The sequence below is a fragment of the Zalophus californianus genome, chromosome 2 (assembly GCF_009762305.2).
Source record: "Zalophus californianus isolate mZalCal1 chromosome 2, mZalCal1.pri.v2, whole genome shotgun sequence".
NCBI classification, from domain to species: Eukaryota; Metazoa; Chordata; class Mammalia; order Carnivora; family Otariidae; genus Zalophus; species Zalophus californianus.
This window is the reverse complement of record NC_045596.1, coordinates 54,512,054-54,533,241: the sequence shown is the minus strand read 5'-3', so window position 1 is coordinate 54,533,241 and position 21,188 is coordinate 54,512,054. Positions and strand designations below refer to the sequence as shown.

Below are 21,188 nucleotides of genomic sequence, written 5' to 3'. Positions count from 1 at the left end.
TCATTTCTGTATCTTTAATTCATTATGATAGAGCACACACACATATATTTATAACAGCCTGTCTGAAATAATACACTGAAATTTTAGTGTATTATATCTCAGTGTGGTATGATAGAAAATTTAACTTTTTCCTTTTTGTTCGTCCGCATTTTCTAAGGAACTTGTATTTCTTAGGTAGTAAAAAAGTTAAAATTATCCAGTCAGAGATGTGACCAAGCTCCATCAAAACTATCTAATATACATTCTTAATATTAAGCTATTCCTTTTTCTTTTTCCTTCATAGCAAAGAATCTTGTTCTTGCAGGAATTAAGGTAAGTGAGTAAATGTCCTTGGTAAAAATAATTGTGAACTTTTTTTTTTGCTCATCATTAGTGGTAATATTTGTTTACACTTTGGCCTAATTATTGCTGCTTCTTCATTTAGTAGCAAAATTGTTTTAATGCTGTATTTTCCTCTTTTTAAAAAAGCTATTACAGAAAATTTCAAACTTATATGACAAAAGAATAGTCTTAACAAAACCCCATGTACCCATCATGCAGCTGCAATTACCTGCTCATAGACAAAATTGTTCCATGTTTTCTCTTTCCCATTCCCCACTGTTTCCCAACCACTAAATTATTTTGATATAAAACTCAGACATCCACATAGGGGAAGGGAAGGAAAAATAAAATAAGATGAAAATTGAGGAGGAGACAAACCATAAGAGACCCGGAACTCTGTGAAACAAACTGAGGTTGCTGGAGGAGGGAGGAGGGGGGATAATTATGTGATGGGCATTAAGGAGGGCAGTTGCTGTAATGAGCACTGCATATTATTTGCAACTGATGGATCACTAAATTCTACCTCTGAAACTAATAATAAAAAAAAAAAAAACCCGGAGACATCCTATTATATCATCCTTAAATATATTAGTATATATCTCTAAATGATAATGGTGCCTTTTGGAAGCATAACCACAATACCATTTTCACACCCACCTAAAAATGTAACCAATTCCTTAATAGCATTGTCTTACTTAGCTATTGCTGAAAACAAATTACCCCAAAACTTAGCAACTTAAAACTTACCAGGGCCATCTTAGATGGTTCCTCTGTTTGAGGATCTCTCATGAGGCTCCAATCACGATATTGGCAGGGCTGCAGTCATCTCCAGGCTAGGGAAAGAATCTGCTTCCCAAGCTCGCTCACATAGTGATTGACAGGATTCACTGGCAAGGCTGTTCCACTTCGTATTCCTACTTCATTTCCTTGCTGGCTCTTGGTTGGAGGTTTCCCTCAGTTCCTTGAAATGTGACCCTTTCCATAGGACAGCTCACAATATGGCAGTCTGCTTCATCAGAGTAAGCCAGCAAGAAGACAAGAAAGGAAATGTATTAGCAAAAGAAATCACAGTCTTTTGTAACCTAATTTCAGAAGTGACATTCCATTATCTATGCTTGTTTGGTAAAAGCAATTCACTAGTTTATGAATGTAAGGAAAGGGAATTACACGAAGGCCTGAGTAACAGGAATTGGGAGTCTTTGGGGCTATATTATAGCTTGCCTACCTCAATCATCAGATACCTAGTTAGAATTCAAATTTTCCCAATTGTCTTATGAAAATTTTATTTGTTTTGTTCTAATCAGGATCCAAGTCAAGTCATATACTGAACTTGATTTCTTTCAATGTATAGATTTCCCTTCCCTGATTTTTTTCCCCTTAGAATGTACTTGTAAATGTACATTCTAAGGGGAAAAAATGTACATTCTAAGGGGAAAAAAATTCTATTCTTACATTCTTACATTCTAAGGGGAAAAAAAAACATATACATTTGTCACATATACCTCTGCCCTTGTATTTCCTGTAAACTGGTGGTTCTATCCAGAGATTCAAATTCAGATTTGATTGTTGCTGCTTCACAGATAATTTTATGTTTTCTCATCAGGAGGAAATCATAATCTGTTGGCCTTGTTTTTATGATTATTACTAGCTATTAATGATCATTGCCTAGATTCATTATTTCATTAAGGATAATGATATTCTAATTCTGTCATTTCTTTTTGATTTATTAGCTGGAATAATATTTTAGACAATTTTCCATTCATCACATACTCGGTTTCACTAAAGTGTAGTTTGTACATGCATAAAAGGCAGGATAAATACTTGATTTTTTTTTCACCCTTTATTTACCAGGTTTCAAAATCAGTAGTTCCTATCATCCCCCAACAGTGACTAGTGAACTTGTGTGGCATGTGTGTGTACATAAACATCATGATAAACATGGATTTGAATATATCTGATTTGTTTTGATCCAATGTAGTTGTTATTCTCGTTGATGCTTAAATTGTTTCATCTTTCCTTATTGGCATCTTCATCAAGTTCTGGAGTCCTTTTGATACAACCCTAGTAGTCTTTGTCACTGATGGTAAAGTCTTTTCAGTGGACAGAGCTAGAAAATTCATCATGAGTGAACACTGAAATTTCTGAGTTTCAAGTTTAGGATGATAGTGTATCTATCTCTTTAATTTTGTGATTTTGTATTTGTATCTCTTGTCTTACTCTAAGGGTTTGAGTCTTAATGACATGGACCTAATTATGTATTTGCTTTATCCTATATTATATTATACCTATTTATGACATAAGTTCAGCATAACAATTTCAGTATTTTTAATAACAATATAATTATTGAAATCACTTTATGATTTTTTTATCCTTAGGAAAAATCCCATCTAGATTTGGCAGGCATATTAACTACTGTTTAGAAAGTAGTAGTAGTGGATTTTTAGGGATCACTTTTTTAAATTTAACATACCTTTACTGTTATAAGACTTACATGATTCAAAGTGGAAATTATAGGGGCACCTGGGTGGTTCAGTCGGTTAAATGTCCAACTCTTGGTTTCGTCTCAGGTCGTGATCTCAGGGTTGTGAGATCAAGTCCCACCCTGGGCTCTGCACTGGGCATGGAGCCGCCTGCTTAAGATTCTCTCTTTGCTTCTCCCTCTATGCCCCCAACACCCACCCTCCAGCCACATGCTCTCACTGTCTCTAAAAAAAAAAAAAAATACAAAGTAGAAATTATAAAGCAAGGTTTATTCAGATAAGTCTACCTTCTCTCTACTCAATTCCCTCCTTCCCTTATTAGATTGCCCACCTTTTTTTCATGTTTTTAAATATAAGCAAGTGCATATATACAAATGTGCAATATATATATGTGTATGTATACATATTTATCTCCACATGCCTTTCTTAGGTGAAGTGCCATACTTGCCTCCACCTTGCTCCTTATCACTTAACAACATATCCTGGGATTACTCCCTAATGTTAACTATATATATTTCATTCTATTTTTATAGCTGCATGGATATACATTGTATGGATGTATCATATATTATTACCCAGTTCCTTATTGGTGGACGTTTTTATTATCTTTGGGTCTTTTCTATTAAAAATAGTGCTGGGCGCCTGAGTGGCTCAGATGGTTAAGCGTCTGCCTTCAGCTCGGGTCATGATCCCAGGGTTCTGGGATCGAGTCCCGCATCAGGCTCCCTGCTCCTTGGGAGCCTGCTTCTCCCTCTGCCTCTCTCTCTCTCTCTCTCTCTCTCTCTCTCTCTCTCTCTCTCTCTCTGTCTCTCGTGAATAAATAAATAAATAAATAAATAAATAAATAAATAAATAAATAAAATAGTGCTACAGTTAATACTCTTGTACTTAATGTTTTTTTGTATCTTTCCCAGTGTGTCTTTGTGATAGATTCTTAAAAGTAGGATTGCTGTGTCAAAGAATAAAACACAGTTTGCTAGAGATTGCCAAATTCTTTTCCATTGGGGTTATTCCACTCTACATTCCCACCAATAATATAGGAGAATGCCTGATTCACCTCATTCACCAATAGAGTATATTATCAAACTTTTGGATTTATGACATTCTGATGAATGAACTAAGGTATTCCATTCTTGAACAGGGTTGAACCTGCTTAAATACTTTAAAGGACCATATGCATTTCTTTTTCAGTATACTCCATGTTCTATACCTTGCCCCATTTTCTGTAAGATCTCTAATATAAGTTAAAAATGTTCTTTCCAGTTAGTTATCTTACTTTGAACATAGAGCATTTGGAAATGTTTGTGAGTTCTTTTGATTTTTTGTATTTTGATTAATATAACATGCTACTTTCCTAAATTAAAATTCTCTTAAGTGTTAAAGTAGTTTTTCCATTAATTTTCCTGGGTTTCCAGATGTATGTGGTCATACCTTCTGTGAATGAATCCAACTTTATATCCTTCCCAATTCTTAAGCTTTTAATTACTTTGTATTGTCTAATTACACAGGATAATTCTGATACAATATAAATGGTATTGGAGATAGTTGTCTTATTCCTGACTTTAACAGAGGTTTTTCTCTTTTTCGAAGGCACTTACCATTCATGATACAGAAAAATGCCAAACATGGGATCTAGGAACCAACTTCTTTCTCTGTGAAGATGATGTTGTTAATATGAGAAACAGGTGAAGATAGGATATTTTGTTATTTTTTTTTTTTTTTACTCTTGCAATTACTTAGAATATTTTCTGTGCCCAGAACAGAACTGTGGACTTATCACCATACATTCACATCACCATAGAAAATAAGTGTTAACATATACTTTTTAATTCTTTATATTTGTGAAATTTTTAAGATATTCATATTGCTACCTAGAAATGAATTTAAGATTGTCAAACATCATTATTAATCCTGAATTATTAAAAGACGTCCTGAGCTTGGAACCATAGCGGTACACTTTGAGATTATATGGCTTACTACGTCTCATCTCAAGATTATATAGTTATATGTAAAGATAAGTCTTACCTTCTTTCTTCCTCTATAGTTTAAGTTTTCATTGAAATTTTCTAACATTCAGGTTTCTCTGATGTCGTCAAAGTGTCCCAAGTATGAGGGATTGGGTTGTTGAACGAAAGAATTGTAAAAGTCTTTTTTTTTTTTTTTTTTTTTTTAGGGCTGAAGCTGTACTTAAACATATTGCAGAACTAAATCCATACGTTCATGTCACATCATCTTCTGTTCCTTTAAATGAAACTACAGATCTCTCCTTCTTAGATAAATTCCAGGTTGGTACTCTATTTTATATTAGACGTTATTGACAGATTACAAGGCAGATTGTTAAGTATTGTAGTATATAATTAATTAAACCTAGTCTCTTGAGCAGAACAGAAAATTTTAGGTTAAAAGACTTCCTTTAGAGTAATACCTTTCAAATGCTCCATTTTAGGGAAAGGGCCTCAGAACTACTGACAAAATCATTACATTTGACTAATGACCATATACATGTGGAAACCCAGCTACTTTCACAGTAGTGTTCATAAAAAACTACCCAAAACTCAGTGGTTTCTAGCAACATGTATTTCTTTCTTCTGCATCTGCATGTCAGTTGGAGTTCAGCTGTTCTAGGCTGAACTCAAATTGCAGAGTCTGTGTTTTGTTCCATATGCCTCTCTTCTAGAACGAGGAGGCCACCAAGGCCATGGTGTCATGGCAACAAAAGAAATGCAAAAGGGCAAGTCCAACTGTAAACACATTTCAAGCTTCCGTTCATGTTACTCCCATTAATATTTCACTGGCCAAAGCAAGTCACATGGTCAGGCCCAAAATTGAGGAGCAGGAAAGTACACTCTGCTCTTCTAAGGCAATGGGCAAAGGATGACGTATAATCCGATTGCAGAGGAATAAAAATTGCAGATCAACATTCAGTCTACTTTAGTTAAGGTTAAAAATAATAAAAACAATTCTCAACACCTTAGATGTTTTAAAAGTGATTAGATTGACCCTGATTTTCTCTGTGATTAAATTATGATATTGCCCATTTAGGGAGAAACACTCCTGTGTTTCACCTTTACTCTGTACTTTTGACACTGTGTGACCATATGTGTATGGGTTTTTCCCCCAGCCAAGCAGTTCTCCAACTCCCTGGACACCTAGTTCAGTGTCCTACAGTTCAATTCCATTTTGACACTATCTATCTAGAGAAGATAACTTCACATCCCACACATTAAGGATTCATTCCCACAAGAACCCCTTCTTTGCCCCGTTTCTGACATGAATCACAAGTCCAGGTTGTTACTCTGTGCTTCTGAGGACTGGCTACATAAATCACAGGTTCCCACATCCCCTTCCTAGGGTCCATTTAATTTGCCAGAGTGGCTCACAGAATGCAGGAAAACAGTTTACTTACCAGATTGGTTTATTTAAAAAGCTGTAACTCAGGAACAGTCAGATGGAAGAGATGCATAGAACAATGTATGAGGAAAGGGGCACACAGCTTCCATGCCCTCTCCAAGTATGCCCCCTTCAGCACCTCCATGAATCTGGAAGCTCTCTCAGCCCCCTTTTCAGGGATTTTTTATGAAGGCTTCATTATGGATGCACAATTGATTAAATGATTGATCTTTAGCAATTAAGTAAATCTCCAGCCCCTGTCTCCTCCCTGGAGGTCTGAGACATAGGGCTAAAAGTTCTGACCTTCAAATCACAAGGTTGGTTCCCCTAACAATCAGCCCCCATCTTTAGGGGGCTTCCAAAAGTCATTTCATTAATCTAAACTCAGGTATAGCTGAAAGGGGCTTGTTATGAAAAGATGTTATTTTACCTTATCACTGGAGCTATTTCAGGATTTGGGACAAAACTAAATACTATAACAAAACATGCCTTGATAGCTCTTATAGAAAATTATAAGAGTTTTAGGATCTATGTGCCAGGAACCTTGGATGATGTCCAAAAGATACATTTATTATTATAATGATAATATCGTACCAATTTAAAAACCAGTGTAGACTTCCATTCTGGACTAGATAACTTGAAATCCATCTTCTACAAAGACGGGTAATAGACTTCCTAAATCAAACTGTTTAATAGACTTCCTTGTATTTTTTAATTTTTTTATTGAAGTATAATTAACATACAGTGTTATATTAGTTTCAGGTATCCAGCATAATGATTCAACAACTCTATGCATTACGCATTGTTCACCATGATAAGTGTAGTCACTATCTGTCACCAAACAATGTTATTACAATATTACTAACTATATTCCCAATGCTGTACTTTTCGTCATTATGACTTATTTTATAACTGGAAATTTGTACCTCATCATCCTCTTTACCTATTTTACCAATCACCCTACCCATCTCCCTTCTAGCAACCACCATTTTGTTCTTTCTGCTTGAAAGTCTGGTTTTTTTTTCTTTGTTCATTTCTTTTATTTTTTTAGATTTCACAAGCAAGTGAGATCATACAGTATTTGCTTATTTCATTTAGCATAATACTGTGTGGGTCCATCCATGTTGTTGCAAGTGGCAAGATCTTATTCTTTTTTATGGCTGAGTAATATTCCATTATAGCTTTTCCACGGTTTGCATTCCCACCAACAGCGCAAAAGGGTTCCTTTTTCCCCACATCCTTGCCAATACTTGATATTTCTTACCTTTTTGATTTTAGCCATTCTGACAGATGTGACGTGATACCTTGTTGTGGTTTTCATTTGCATTTCCTTGATGATGAGTAATGTTGAGCATCTTTTCACCTGTTGGCCATCTGTATGTCATTGGAAAACGTCTATTCAAGTCCTCTGCTCATTTTTTAATCAGATTATTTGGGATTTTGGTGCTGTGTTAAATATTTCTTTATATACTTTGCATATTAACCCCATATCAGATATATCATTTTGCAGATATCTTCTCCCATTTAGTAGTCTGCCTTTTCATTTTGTTGATGGTTTCCTTCACTATGCAAAAGCTTTGATAAAGTCCCAATAGTTTATTTTTGCTTTTGTTTCCCTTGCCCATGGTGACATATCTAGAAAAATGTTGCTGTGGCTGATGTCAAAGAGATTACTGCCTCTGTTTTCTTCAGGGAGTTTTATGGTTTCAGGTTTCACACTTAGATCTTTATCCATTTTGAGTTCATTTTTGTGTTTAGCATAAGAAAGTGATCCATTTTGATTCTTTTACATGTAGCTGTTCCAGTTTCCCAGCACCATTTGTGGAAAACTGCCTTTTCCCCACTGCACATTCTTGCCTCCCTTGTTTTAGATTAATTGAACATATAAGCATGGGTTTATTTCTAGGGCTCTCTATTCTGTTGATCTATGTGTCTCTTTTTGTGCCAGTACCATACTGTTTTGATTACTACAGCTTTATGGTATATCTTGAAATCTGGGATTGTGATACCTCCAGCTTTGTTCTTCTTTCTCTAGATTGCTTTGGCTGTTTAGAGTCTTTTGTGGTTCCATAGTATTTTTTGTATTATTTGTTGTAGTTCTGTGAAAAATGTTGGTATTTTGATAGGGATTGCATTAAATCTATAGATTGCTTTGGATAATATGGACTTCTTAACGATATTAATTCTTCAAATCCATGAGCATGGAATATCTTTCCGTATGTTGTATTGTGTCTTTAATTTCTATTATCAGCATTAATAGTTTTCAGAGTAAAGGTCTTTTACCTCCTTGGTTAATTATATTTTTAGGTATTTTATTTTTTTGGTGCAATTGTAAATGAGATTGTTTTCTTAATTTGTCTTTCTGCTACTTCATATTGGTATAGAAAAAGAGATTTCTGTATATTAATTTTGTAAACTGTGATATTACTGAATTCCTGTATCAGTGCTAATAGGTTTTTGGTGGAGTCTTTAGGGTTTTCTATGTATAGTATCATGCCATCTGCAAATAGTGACAGCTCTACTTCTTCCTTATCAGTTTGGCTGCCTTTTATTTCTTTTTCTTGTCTGATTGCTACAGCTCAGACTTCCAGTACTATGTTGAATAAAAGCAGTAAGAATGGGCATCCTTAACTTGTTCCTGATCTTAAAGGGACAGCTCTCAGTTTTTTATCATTGAGTAAAAAATGTTAGCTGTGGTTTTTTCACATATGGCCTTTATTATGTTTAGGTATGTTCCCTGTAAACCTACTTTGTGGAGAGTTTTTATCATGAATGTATGTTGTACTTTGTCAGATGCTTTTCTTGCATCTATTGAGATTATGATGATCACAAACTTTTCTTTCTCTTGTTAATGTGATTTATCATTTTGCATCCCTAAAATAAATCCTGCTAATCTTGGTTAGAAAGGGTTTTTTAATGTATTGTTGAATTCAGTTTGCTAATATTTTGTTGAGGATTTTTGTATCTGTGTATATCAGAGATATTAGCCTGTAGTTTTCTTTTTTTGTAGTGTCTTTGTCTGGCTTAGAATCAGGGCCTCATAGAATGAATTTGAAAGTTTTTCTTCGTCTTCTGTTTTTTGGAATAGTTTGAGAAGAATAGGTATTAACTCTTCTTTAAATGTTTGATGGAATTCACCTGTGAGTCCATCTGGTCCTGGCCTTTTGTTTTCTGGAAGTTTTTTGACTACTGATTTGATTTTTGATAGACTTCTTTTAAATGAGTATCTGAGCCCAAAATAATGTAAGGGATGTGCTCAGAGACCAAAAACGAATAGGTAGCTAAAAGAAACCAGTGAACTACTTATTGGCTATGGTCACTTGCAGACAGGGGTTGCTGGTTTCAGTAACCACATTTCTTGGGAATTGGTGGTAACACAGAAACAGAAGATACAAAATAGGTTTACATGAGATAAAGAAATGGAATTGCGACCTACCCCCTCTTCGTAAAGTTAGAACCTAAGAGAGCTATACGATGAAAGTGTGGATGAGAACAGTCTTTGCCCATCAGAACAAGAAGATTGCCTGTTTTCTCTTGAGCTCTGGATGAAAAAAATAATGATCTTCTCTAGGAATTCACAACCACATGCCTGTCCTCACCCCAGTTTGGAGATAAACTTTATAATTCTTTGTAATCTAAAATTTCCCAAGTTGAGAACTTAACGTAAGAAGTAGGCTGGTGATATCCTGGTATGCCAGAAAGAAACAAACTAAACAAATACAGAGGAATCTACCTTCAACAAAGCCATAGTATATTCCAGTATATAAAGCCCCTTTGAAGATGAGTTCAGGATACAAAATAAGAAGACAGGAAAACGTAGTGCAGTGTGATCAAGAGTCAGTGGATATAACAGAATAGAATTAACCTCCAGGAATTTCAGATAATAGAATAATTGGATAGGGTCTTAAAAATATAGGTGTTCAAATTGACTGAATCTTAAAAGAAGGAATTAAATATATAATACGGAAATAAGTCATTATTAAAAACACAGGCAGATGTGATAAAGAACCAATAGAACTTTTAGAAATGAAAATAGTCTTAAAAATTAAAACTCACTGGGTAGATTAAACAGTGGGTAGATAGAAATGGAGTAAGAATTAGAGAATTGAAAGAGCTGAGGAGATTACTGAGACTATAGCCCATAGAAATTAAAATAAGTATGAAAGAAATTAAAAGAAATTAGAGCTTGGGGCACTTGGGTGGCTCAGTCGGTTAAGTGTCTCCCTTTGGCTCAGGTCATGATCGCAGGACCCGAGCCCCCGCATCAGGCTCTGCTCGGCAGGGAGTCTGCTTCTCTCTCTCTTCCTCTGCCCCTCCCCCCCGCTCGTGCACACACACTCTCTCTCTCTCTCAAATAAAATCTTTAAAAAAAAAAAAAAGAAAAGAAATGAGAGCTTGAATGAAAAGTTTCAGTTCATGAGATTAGATTTCCGGAAGGAGAATATTAGAAAAGAGCAATATTCAAAAAAATTATGGCTGAGAATTTTCCAGCATTGACGAAACACAAATTAGATTCAGTGAATGATTTGATTTGATTCTGTTTACAAACTTAGTAAGTTAGCCTGTTACTATTATTTGTTGCTGGCAGAAAACATGAGATTCCTCGGTCAGAGACTCAGGACTTTATTACTCAGAGCATGGTAAGAAGTATGAGTATTATAAGGTGCCTGAGTGGTTCAGTCAGTTAAGCTTCTGATTTGATTTCAGCCCAGCTCTTGATCTCAGGGTCGTGAGTTCAGTCCCCATGTTAGGCTCCCCACTGGGCATGGAGCCTACTTAGAAAAAAAAAAAAAGTATGAATATTATATTTGCCTCATTTCCTCTTGCCTTCCCCCCAGACCCACCAGTCTAGTGCAGAGGACTCAGTGGATGTCTGCACATATAATGGGTTCCTTTTGAGAAGAGGAACACTGAGCTTGGGAAACGTGCTGTTTTATAGCAACCAATAAACAGGCTTGCTCTCTGTTCCAGAGGAAATCAGTACCTCATTCTGTAAGCTTGCACAAAGCAAATATAATCCTGAGAAATGGCCCAAGAATGGTCAGGAGCCTTGGATTCATGGCAGACCCAATTGAGACATGTACAAAAAGTAAGAGACCTATGGAGGAGAAATATCTCCCTGCAGGAAGCCCACCATATTCTGAGCTAGATAAATAAGAATAAATCCACACCTGGATATTTGTAGTGAAAGTGAGTTACCCAATTCATGGGAACTAGCAGCAAGAAAAAGTCTGGATTGAGAGTCTAGTTCTGCTTTTGCCACTTGATAGTTGAATAATCTTAGGAAAGTTTTTGACCTTTATAAGTTATTTAAGATAAGATCTGATTATAAAAGCTCTCATTATCTCTCAGAGTGATGATAAAAAGATAGGCATTGAAAATTATAATTTGCTATTTTAAAATAACGACTTGGTGGTTTCACTAATGACACTGTCATAAAGCAAAAGTCGTTATATTGTGAATCTGTTGAATATATGAAGTAAAAGCAAGCTAAGCCAACTAATGTAATATGTAATATGTTATTTTTACTTTTGCTATCCCATAATTCTGCAGGTTTTAACTTTAGGATGAAGTACAATAGAATAGTATTTTTTAATAAGAAAAACAATGTTTTTAGCATAATGCAAACTAAAATGCTTCTGATTTAGAAGTGTATTTTTCCAAATCGTTTATTTTCTAGTATTTAATTTCTTATATTCTTCTTAACAGTGTGTAGTATTGACTGAGATCAAACTTCCATTGCAGAAGAAGATCAATAACTTTTGCCATTCTCATTGCCCTCCAATTAAGGTAATAATATCATTTAATAATGACATGTAGTTAAAGAAGGAACACTTTCACTGTTAGAATTTGTAGCTTTTCAGTCGGTTATATAAGTTTTTTTTTTTTTTTTTTTTTACAAAAATGAGGACAATCAGTAATATTTTCCTCTTTAATTTTGGCGTCATATTCATTTCCTATTTTTAAAACCAAGATCTAAATTTGCCTTATAGCAAGTTGCCAAAACTAAGGAAGAATTAAGGTTAGGAATGGAAAGTATAGTAAGTATTGAATTCATCATCCAACTTTAAATATGGCATAATGTTGGTTTTCAAGAGGTCTATTGGTTCTTGTAAGAAATACTCATTGAGCATCTGCTACAGATCCAGTTGTAGGCACTAGGAATATGTGAATAGGACATACAAATTTTCCTACTCTAGAAGATTATCATTCAGTAAGGAAGATACATAATAAAAAAGCTAGGTAAAAAGTAGAGTATAATGTCTGCATGATGTTGGGATGGGGACCAGTGCTGGTTCTCTTAAATTGAAGGTCAGGGAACTCCTCTCTGTGGAGATGACATTTGAATAGAACCCTGAATAATGATAAAAAGCCAGCTATGGAAAATGTGGGAAAGAGCATTCAAAGCATGAAGAACAGCAAGTATAAAGACTTTTAAGTGTAAAAATTAGCTTGGTGTGTTTAAGGAACAGCAAGAAGCAAAACCAAAGTGGAGTTTGGGAAAAGAGGAGAGTAGTATGAGTACAAGTTACCAGAGGATTAGGTTCAGAGAAGTACTTTAGAGGTACTTATATAACTTATATAACTTTGAGGATAGCTGAGTTTTAAGCCCATGATTTTGGCCTGATTTATATTTTTTAAAAGATCACTCTGGATATGCTGTATGAAAATAGTCTAGAGCAGTAGTTTTCAAAGTATGGTCCAAGGATACTAAAAATTCTTGAGATCTCTTCATGGGTCTGCAAAGTCAAACTATTTTCATAATATTACTAAAATGTTATTTGCTTTTTCACTCTGATTCTCTTATGGGGTACAGTGGAATTTCCAAAGTCTAGATGATGTGTAGTGATACTATCGCTTTGACCGCTAATGGAACATGTGTGTATTCTTGTGTTTTAAATGTTTGTCAATTTTAATCTCTAACACAGCAAATATCAGTAGTTATAACCCAAATAAATAAAAGCTCTTTCACTCCTCAATAATTCTTAAGAACATGAAGGAATCACAAAATCAAAGAGAAAAGAGAGCCATTGAGTTTTAAGAGTAGAGTAGAGGCAACTAGTAGCCTAGTGAGAGATGCTGGTGCCTTATTCAAGAGAGGTAGAAATAGAGATTTTAAGAAATCATTGAATTTGAAGTGTGAGAATGGATGAATATGAGTTGTGAAGAAAGAATGATCAAGAATGACGTCTAGATTTTTCTGGAGTAATTGAGTCATGGTGACGTTGGAAAGACCAGAAATAGGTTTAGATTGGAAAAATAGTAATTTATCCTGTGCAGTTACATACATATTACTAGCTCTACCTCCTTTGTGGGGTTATCTATGTTCCTTTGGAAAAAGGAAAAAACTCTGTTCCTTTGAGATAGGCACTAAGCCAACAATCATACTCTATTAAATAGATGTCCTAAAAATTTTTGAATTGTGGTGTTTACATAACATATTTATGTTCTGTGCAACATTTGTGCTGTGGTTCACAATTTAAACAGACGAATAAAACATAGGATAGTGAGTAAACTTAAGGCAGGGCACAGAAGTTTTACAAAATAATTACACTGAGTTATGAACTAAAATCTTTGTTTATGTAATTGATATACATAGTCCTACTTGAAAGTTGTTTTGAAAAGAAATTGTTCTCAAGTTTGCAGCTTTTAAAGTTAAAAAGTTTCTAAATTTCTGCTCAGTTTTGTTTCATAAAAATGCTTTGTGTACCTATTTTGATAGTAAAGGCAGTACATGATCCAGTAGGAGGTAGTCTTCTATTAGCTCTTTCACTACTTTATGTAAAAGTGGTATAAATTACTTTAATGGGCTATATTTTTATGTCCAAATATGAATAGACTTTAATTTTTGTTAAAAAAAAAATCGCTTTATACAGGATCATATGTGTTACAGAATAAGAATTTTTCTTTATTATTTTTAACTCTAAAAATAACTTTGAACACACAAAAACAGTTTCTTTACAGATTTTTAGAATGGAGTGCCTGTATTATAAAAATTACTTTTAATAAAGCGATTATTAATGATTATGTTTAAGAATCTGATTTTTACCTCTCTTGACTTTGATGTATACTGTCAGTTCCTCAGCACTTTTCTGTTTATTGCCTCCATTTTCAGCTTTTAGCTCTGTTCTATTTTCCATTAACTCTACTTTTGATGAATGGACACTCTTTTTATTTTCTCAAATGAAAAGTAAAAATTTACTGCTAAGACCATTGAACCAAAATAACCATTTCTTAAATACTTTGCTTGATTTTTAGGGCAAGGAAAGAATTTTTGTTATTTAAAAATCAGAGAATGTATTATGATGATGTGCTGCATCTTCTAATTGTGTAGTAACACTTAGATATCCAGTCCCAAATACCAGTATCCTTGATTCCTGATCTAATTTACAGACAAATAATGTATTTTATTTGTGATTCACTTCATATCCCAAAGGATAATCTTTTGTTTGTTTTTGTTTTGTTTTTTTTGTGGGGTTTTTTGGATAATCTTAATTATAAATAAAGTTGTCATTGAAGGGGCTTAAAATAGTAGAAGTGGAGGTTTTCTCTTTATGTAAGTAGATAAGCTTGAACTTGTTTTTTACCATTTCACAGTTCATCAGTGCAGATATACATGGAATTTGGTCACGGTTGTTTTGTGATTTTGGTGATGAATTTGAAGTTTCAGATACAACAGGAGAAGAGCCAAAAGAAATTTTCATTTCAAATATAACACAAGTATGATTATATATATATATACTTATATTATTGTATATTTATATGATTGATTTTTTTAAGGTTGATGTGAATACAATTTTTTAAAAGGTGATATTAGCAAAATATTGTAATATGCAATATTTTTCATTTGTTTTATGATATTTTAAGGTAATTCATGAGGAAATATTGTGTAAATTTCTTGATTGCATCATATTAAAACTAAATTTAAGTTAGGATATTACAAGAGTATCTAGATTCCTTCTGACATTAATAATTGAGAGATCAACATTTTATGTCATAAATTTTAATTTTAATTTTGTTCGGTGTTGTGCTCCTATGGACATGAAGTGTGATTCAATGTTTGCTGAACTACGTTTATTGTGTCAGATCGTAGATGTACTAAGTATGTCATGAGTCATATGGCCCAACACTTGACTGCAGGAGGATGCATGCTTAAGTCATAGACAAAAGCTTTTCTAAAATTTGTTATATTTCTAAAACATCATTTGGAGGAGGAAAAAAGTATAAGAATTAATTACCCTTAAGATCAAAAAGTATGAACTTTCTAACCACATTCTCTTCATATAAGCTTAAGTTTTTTATTCCCTAAAAGAATTGGAGAAATCATCATCATCAATTTCTGCTACTGGTTTTTTAGTCTAAATCATTACATTTATTTGCATTCTTTCTAATCAATTTACATTAAAGCTCAAAAGAAGCCAAATGTAAGGAAATAATATACTTTGACCAATAGTGTTTGTGCTTCTATCTTTATGCCTGATTTTTAACCCAGTGTAATGTTGCCTTTACACCCCTTTTTAAGAAAAATGCATTTGAAAAAAACATTCTCTGTCTCTCTACTTACAGAATGATTTTTTTATTCAGTCTTTAACCTTTGTACTTGTTTTTAGTTTGTCCCTGAGAATATCATACAGTTAGACTAGGCTCCAGGGTATAGTATGGATTCTTGTATTACGTTGGTATTTTCTTTTATTGAATAGTGCACAAAGTATGAAGGTTATCCATAAAGAATTATAAAACACCATAAATGTTCCCATTTAACTTATCTGCAAATTATTCCTCTTTTTTAATAAAATCCTTATGAATTTTATTCTTCTTGAGACATTAGTAAACCCACATTAGGTTAGTTTTATCTACATGTTTATGATCATAGTTTTGTTCTTTTCCAAATTATTAAGCCACAGGAGAATTTTTAGAATCTTCACAATTATGAAAGACAGAATGACAATTCTTTAGGTTTTATGTAGATTAAATTATTATTACCTTACTCAAGAAGTGTGTTGGATTATATGTAGCTAGGAAATTTCTGGGCCTTTGACCTATCCCATCCATCCTGTTGGGTAAGATAAGCCGATTTCTTCCTATTTTTATCCTGGTAAGCTGGGCTACATGATATTTTTTTCCTTTAAGTTTTGGGCAGGCTTTAAACTACCAGTTTTCTGGCTTTATATTTCTCTCCTTCTTTCTTATATTTCTTTGATCTTCAAAGTTAGACTCCTCTTTTTTTGCATAGAGTTTTTGGTAACGTGACTTTAAAATTTAAATTTGATGACTTTGAATGTCTTGTAGAAGTCACAAAAATCTTTTTGTGAAATATTTGAACTCCCATGTAGAATCTCTGTCTCCCCAAAATATAAAAATTATATTTTAAACATTCATAATAAAATAAGATGATCATTATTTTGCCGTAATTCTTAAAAGGCTTGCTTTTACTAAGAAAGGAATGTCTTAGTATTTTGATTGTTTTGAGAATTTTATGATAACATGGTCCCTTTTGTGTGAGATTTGAAATTTGTACAAAAAAGGTATACATGAACTTTTCTTTAGGCTAATCCTGGCATTGTCACCTGCCTTGAAAATCATCCTCACAAGCTTGAGACAGGGCAGTTTTTAACATTTCGAGAAGTTAATGGAATGACAGGCTTAAATGGATCTACACAACAAATAACTGGTAAGTTCATGTGTTTTATTAATTCATTTTTGTTTACTCGTTATTCAGCACTTTAATGGTTCAGACAGTCTACTCAGTGTTGAGAACACATTAACTCAGACAAACATGATCTAGTTTTTGGCCTCAAAACATTCGATCCAAGTGAGGAGATGTTTGCATTAAGCAGTGATGGTATATAAAGAGATTACAGGCATTCTGGGAACTCTAAATGTAGCAAAGAAATCTACCCAGTCTTGGTACAGCAGCAGTGGGGACAGAGTATCTTGATTAAAATTTTAAGATTGCATTGATTTAGGAAGGTGGTGAAAAGAATATTCTATGCAAAGACAAATAATAAAAGACAAAACAGTTCAAGGGACTAAGAAATATAATATGGCAGGGCTGGCAGTGGGAGTTGAGATAGCAAAAGTCTTAAGGTATTTAAGAGGAAATTTCATAATCTCATATAGTAAGTAAGCAAAGATTCCAACATGGGGAACTTATTTATTCATTTAGGGAGTGCAAGAAAGGGAGGTTTTGGAGAGAAGATAATGCAGACAGCTTAGGCTCATCGAGTAAGGTGGCAATGAACTATACAAGTGGAGACATGTTTTTGTTCAGTGGCTTGGATGCATAAAAGGATTGAATGGATGTTATTGCAGGCAAGTTTGTGGGTTTGTTGGCAAAAAGTTGAAGAAATTCGTTTTTGGTTTTTTTTTTAATAGACTAAGATGAGATCATTGTCCCAAGGAGAGGAAAGGTGCCAAGGTCAGAGATTTGAGGAGAGTAAATATTTTAAAAAATAGAAAGATTATCAAGCTTCATTTAGTGCCAGTTTGAAGTTGAAGATAGTGAATTTTTAGCAGTGTTAATCTGCATAGTTTGTGATTTTCCTCCAGCCATGTTTAAAGGAGTTAAAGACATTGCCAGACATCTTATAACTCAAAAGATGGCATGTTTACACCTGTTAGCTAAAAACGATTCAGGTTTATCTTTAGGACATTTGAAAGTCTAATTATGTAATTACCGTATAGACCGGTAAATGGATTACTTTTTTCTTGTAATGACTGCAAAATGGATCCTTAGGAGAGAAAAAATTAGTCCCTATTATGAACTCTTTATTCTAAAACAATTTTGGATCTACAATTAGTTAAGCATCTTTGTTAACAAAATTACTGGATTTTGTTTCCCAGACTATATCCAGATATGTAAAATACAGATTAGATCATTGATATTAAAGAATTTTTATCTGCTTTTGCAAAAATTGACTCAACTAATCATTTAGGGTTATTGTTATTTTCGGGTCTATATAATGGGGGATTGTGATGGTTCAGAATCTTGAGGCTATGTATAAAATGTTCCATTTGTCTGCCTTTCTACTCATTAGCAAGTACCACACTATATTTTAGTATTAATTGTATATAATTAGTTATCAATATTAGTTATTGATGTTTTATAAAATATTTTAATATCTAGTAATAAGCACCCCTCATTACTGTTATCCCCATCTGAGTTTTCTTGGTTATTTTTAAGTCCTTAAGTTCAACTGGAAAAATAGTCTGTCTAGTTTTCCACACTTTCTGCCTCCTACGAAAAAGATTTATAATGGGATCTTCTAATTTTATAAATTAGGAAAAATTAACATCTTTATCATGATAAATCTTCAAATTTAAATACCTATATCAGTATATAATGGTTTTCTTATTTTTCTTTTAGTGGTATCACCATTTTCTTTTAGCATTGGTGATACTACAGAACTGGAACCTTATTTACATGGAGGCATAGCTGTCCAAGTTAAGACTCCTAAAACATTTTGCTTTGTAAGTATTTTTTTTTTTTTGCTTTAAATATATTTCTTCGCAGAAGAAAAATGGCAGAAGAGAAAAAAGTAATAAAATGTTAACCGGACAATTAATTTAGGAGCTGAACAGATTTTTGGTTTTAATTTGTACCCACTTTGGGGAAAATGAGATCAATTTAAGGAAATAAACTGGATATCAAGATTTATATTTCAATTAAACTCACTTATTTACATTTTTAAAGTAAAAGGAATATTTTATTTATCATACTTGTCAGTTCAGGTTTTTAAATTTTAATTTCAAGAAAGAGTGTATATGTTGGAAATGTAAAGTAAGTCCTATAACCTGGCATTGAAAGGAAAATGTAAGTATCTAAATAAAGAGAATATAGTAGGGACACCTCAGTGGCTCAGTCGGTTAAGTGTCTACCTTCGGCTCAGGTCATGATTCCAGGGTCCTGGGATGGAGTCCCACATTGGGCTCCTTGCTCAGCAGGGAGCCTGTGTACCAAGGAACTAAGGAGTCTCTTGCTGCTTAAATCCACAGGCCACTTCTCATTATAAGCTGTCTACTACATCTCTTTTCTTGCAAGTTCTCAAGGTTTAACTTGATTGCCTCTTCTTTTCCAGAACAATTATTAACTGTAGTCCTCTACAAGGCTTAGTCCAAGCCAAAGTTTGAACAAAACAGCAGATTAAAATACAGTTCATCAAATCTGCCCCTGCATTATTTCCTCTTGCCACTGTCCCCAGTTTTTAATTATGCCTCAGGTTTATGCCCCAAGTAAATTTCAGGTTGGGTGGGTGTTTTGGGGGGGATGGTTGGTTGATTGGCTGGGTTTTTTGGCCTTCGTGTGTTCTTTGCTCCACACAGAAAATTTCAGCTTTGAGTATTCATTCCGGTCTTGTCAGGCTAACAATCTTGATAATTTGATATCAAAAAAAATATGGTAGCTTTTTGATTAAAATAGATTTTTTTCGAGTATATAGGTGTTTTCACCAATTCTTCCCAATATAGTATGTGCAGCAGGTTGTCTGATTGCATTTAACATTTAAAAAATGATGTGTAGCAATTAAAACAAGGGACAGTGGGGAATAATAGTAGCTCTTTTATATTTCAATTAAACCATATTAGCCCAGCCATCCATATTTATTTCAGACCTTTGGGAGAGATGTATTCCTTTTAGTGCTCTATATATTTTGTTAAGTAATCACTTACTTGCTCTGAAGTAATAGTTTTTGTTTCTTTTAAGGAACCATTGGAGACTCAGATAAAACATCCAAAATGCCTTATTGCAGATTTTAGTAAACCTGAGGTAAATAAACACTTTGTAGGTTTGAAAGAGGCAGCAGAGTGGGGGCTGGGAATTGGTAAGAGACATTATAAAGTTAAAGTAGGGTAACCATGTATATACCTTTCTGTCAGGTTTTTTTAATAAAGGTTGGATTCACATACCTAGGGTTAACTCCCAAGAATTAAAAACAGGAATTTATACCATGGAAAAATTTTAAAAATAATAGAAAATGTTTTACTTAATGATATGCTAGCTTTGGCAGTTAAAAAAATGATTTCAATAATTTATGCAGATGATCTTACTAAAAGATTTTCTGAACCATGTAGAGTTTTATATGATACATGTTTCTTCCTAAAAACCTTGGAAGCATTTATTCTGTTCTTTTAAATCCCTGAATATAATTTTGTAGCAGTGAATGTATTCGTGATAAGGAAAGACTTATATTAACAGTTTCCAAATTTGTAAATGTTGATCAGGAAAAAGGATTAGGTGATACTGATCTTGTACAGATGGTTTTTTGTTTTTGTTGTTTAGTTGATATTACTCTTTCATATGGATAATATCCTAAAAATTGGTTATACTACCTGGGATTGACACTTGGATCGGTTGCTTAAATATAGCTTTATGGCCTTGACATCAAGCTGTTTAACTTCTCTAAGCTTCACTTCAGCTTCCTTATCTGTTAATTAGAGATAATAGTAGTATTAAGGTAATTAATTTATTGTAAGAAATAATATTTATGAAGTGTTAGCACAGTGCCTGTCTAGCATGTATTATGCTCTCAATAACTGTTGACCAATTTCTAATGTTCTAAATAGGCACCTTTACAGATTCACACAGCAATGCTTGCCTTGGACCAGTTTCAGGAGAACTATAGTCGCAAGCCAAATATTGGGTAACGTTTTTTGTTTGAAATAACTTTTTTCTTACTATAAAAGCAGTATTTTAGAAATGATAGTTTAAAAAAATTTAAAAAGTAACTAAAGCCCCTTATAGTTGCAACACTACTAGATACACCAAACTATATAAACATTTATTGTAACCTTCTGTTCTTTATTCTGGTAGAAGTGGAAATATCAATTTATAAAAATGGAATTAAGCTAAATAAGAATTTTCCCATTTTGAAGTCTTCAAAAGCTACAACTTTCTAAAATAAAAAATCTGAGAATTATTGAATTATGAGTCCACTGTGTAGTTTTTTCTTTCTAGCCTATTAAGTCAGAGGTATTGTTGCAAAAAGTTTTTGCCTTGTC

At 33.5% G+C, this 21,188-nt stretch overlaps 1 protein-coding gene across 2 annotated transcripts in view; it reads left to right on the top strand.

Annotated features, from left to right (window-relative positions):
- UBA6 (ubiquitin like modifier activating enzyme 6) overlaps positions 1-21,188 on the top strand; it is a 90,177-nt gene that overhangs the window by 26,035 nt on the left and 42,954 nt on the right. Inside the window, exons 4-12 of one of the 2 annotated variants that reach the window (XM_027599591.2) lie at positions 284-312; positions 4,392-4,486; positions 4,975-5,086; positions 11,901-11,981; positions 14,790-14,912; positions 16,740-16,863; positions 18,559-18,662; positions 19,894-19,956; positions 20,754-20,830. In XM_027599591.2, the coding sequence (XP_027455392.2) occupies positions 284-312; positions 4,392-4,486; positions 4,975-5,086; positions 11,901-11,981; positions 14,790-14,912; positions 16,740-16,863; positions 18,559-18,662; positions 19,894-19,956; positions 20,754-20,830 (808 nt within the window). The remainder of the gene's footprint in view (positions 1-283; positions 313-4,391; positions 4,487-4,974; positions 5,087-11,900; positions 11,982-14,789; positions 14,913-16,739; positions 16,864-18,558; positions 18,663-19,893; positions 19,957-20,753; positions 20,831-21,188) is intronic. The other variant, XM_027599592.2, reaches the window with a different exon arrangement.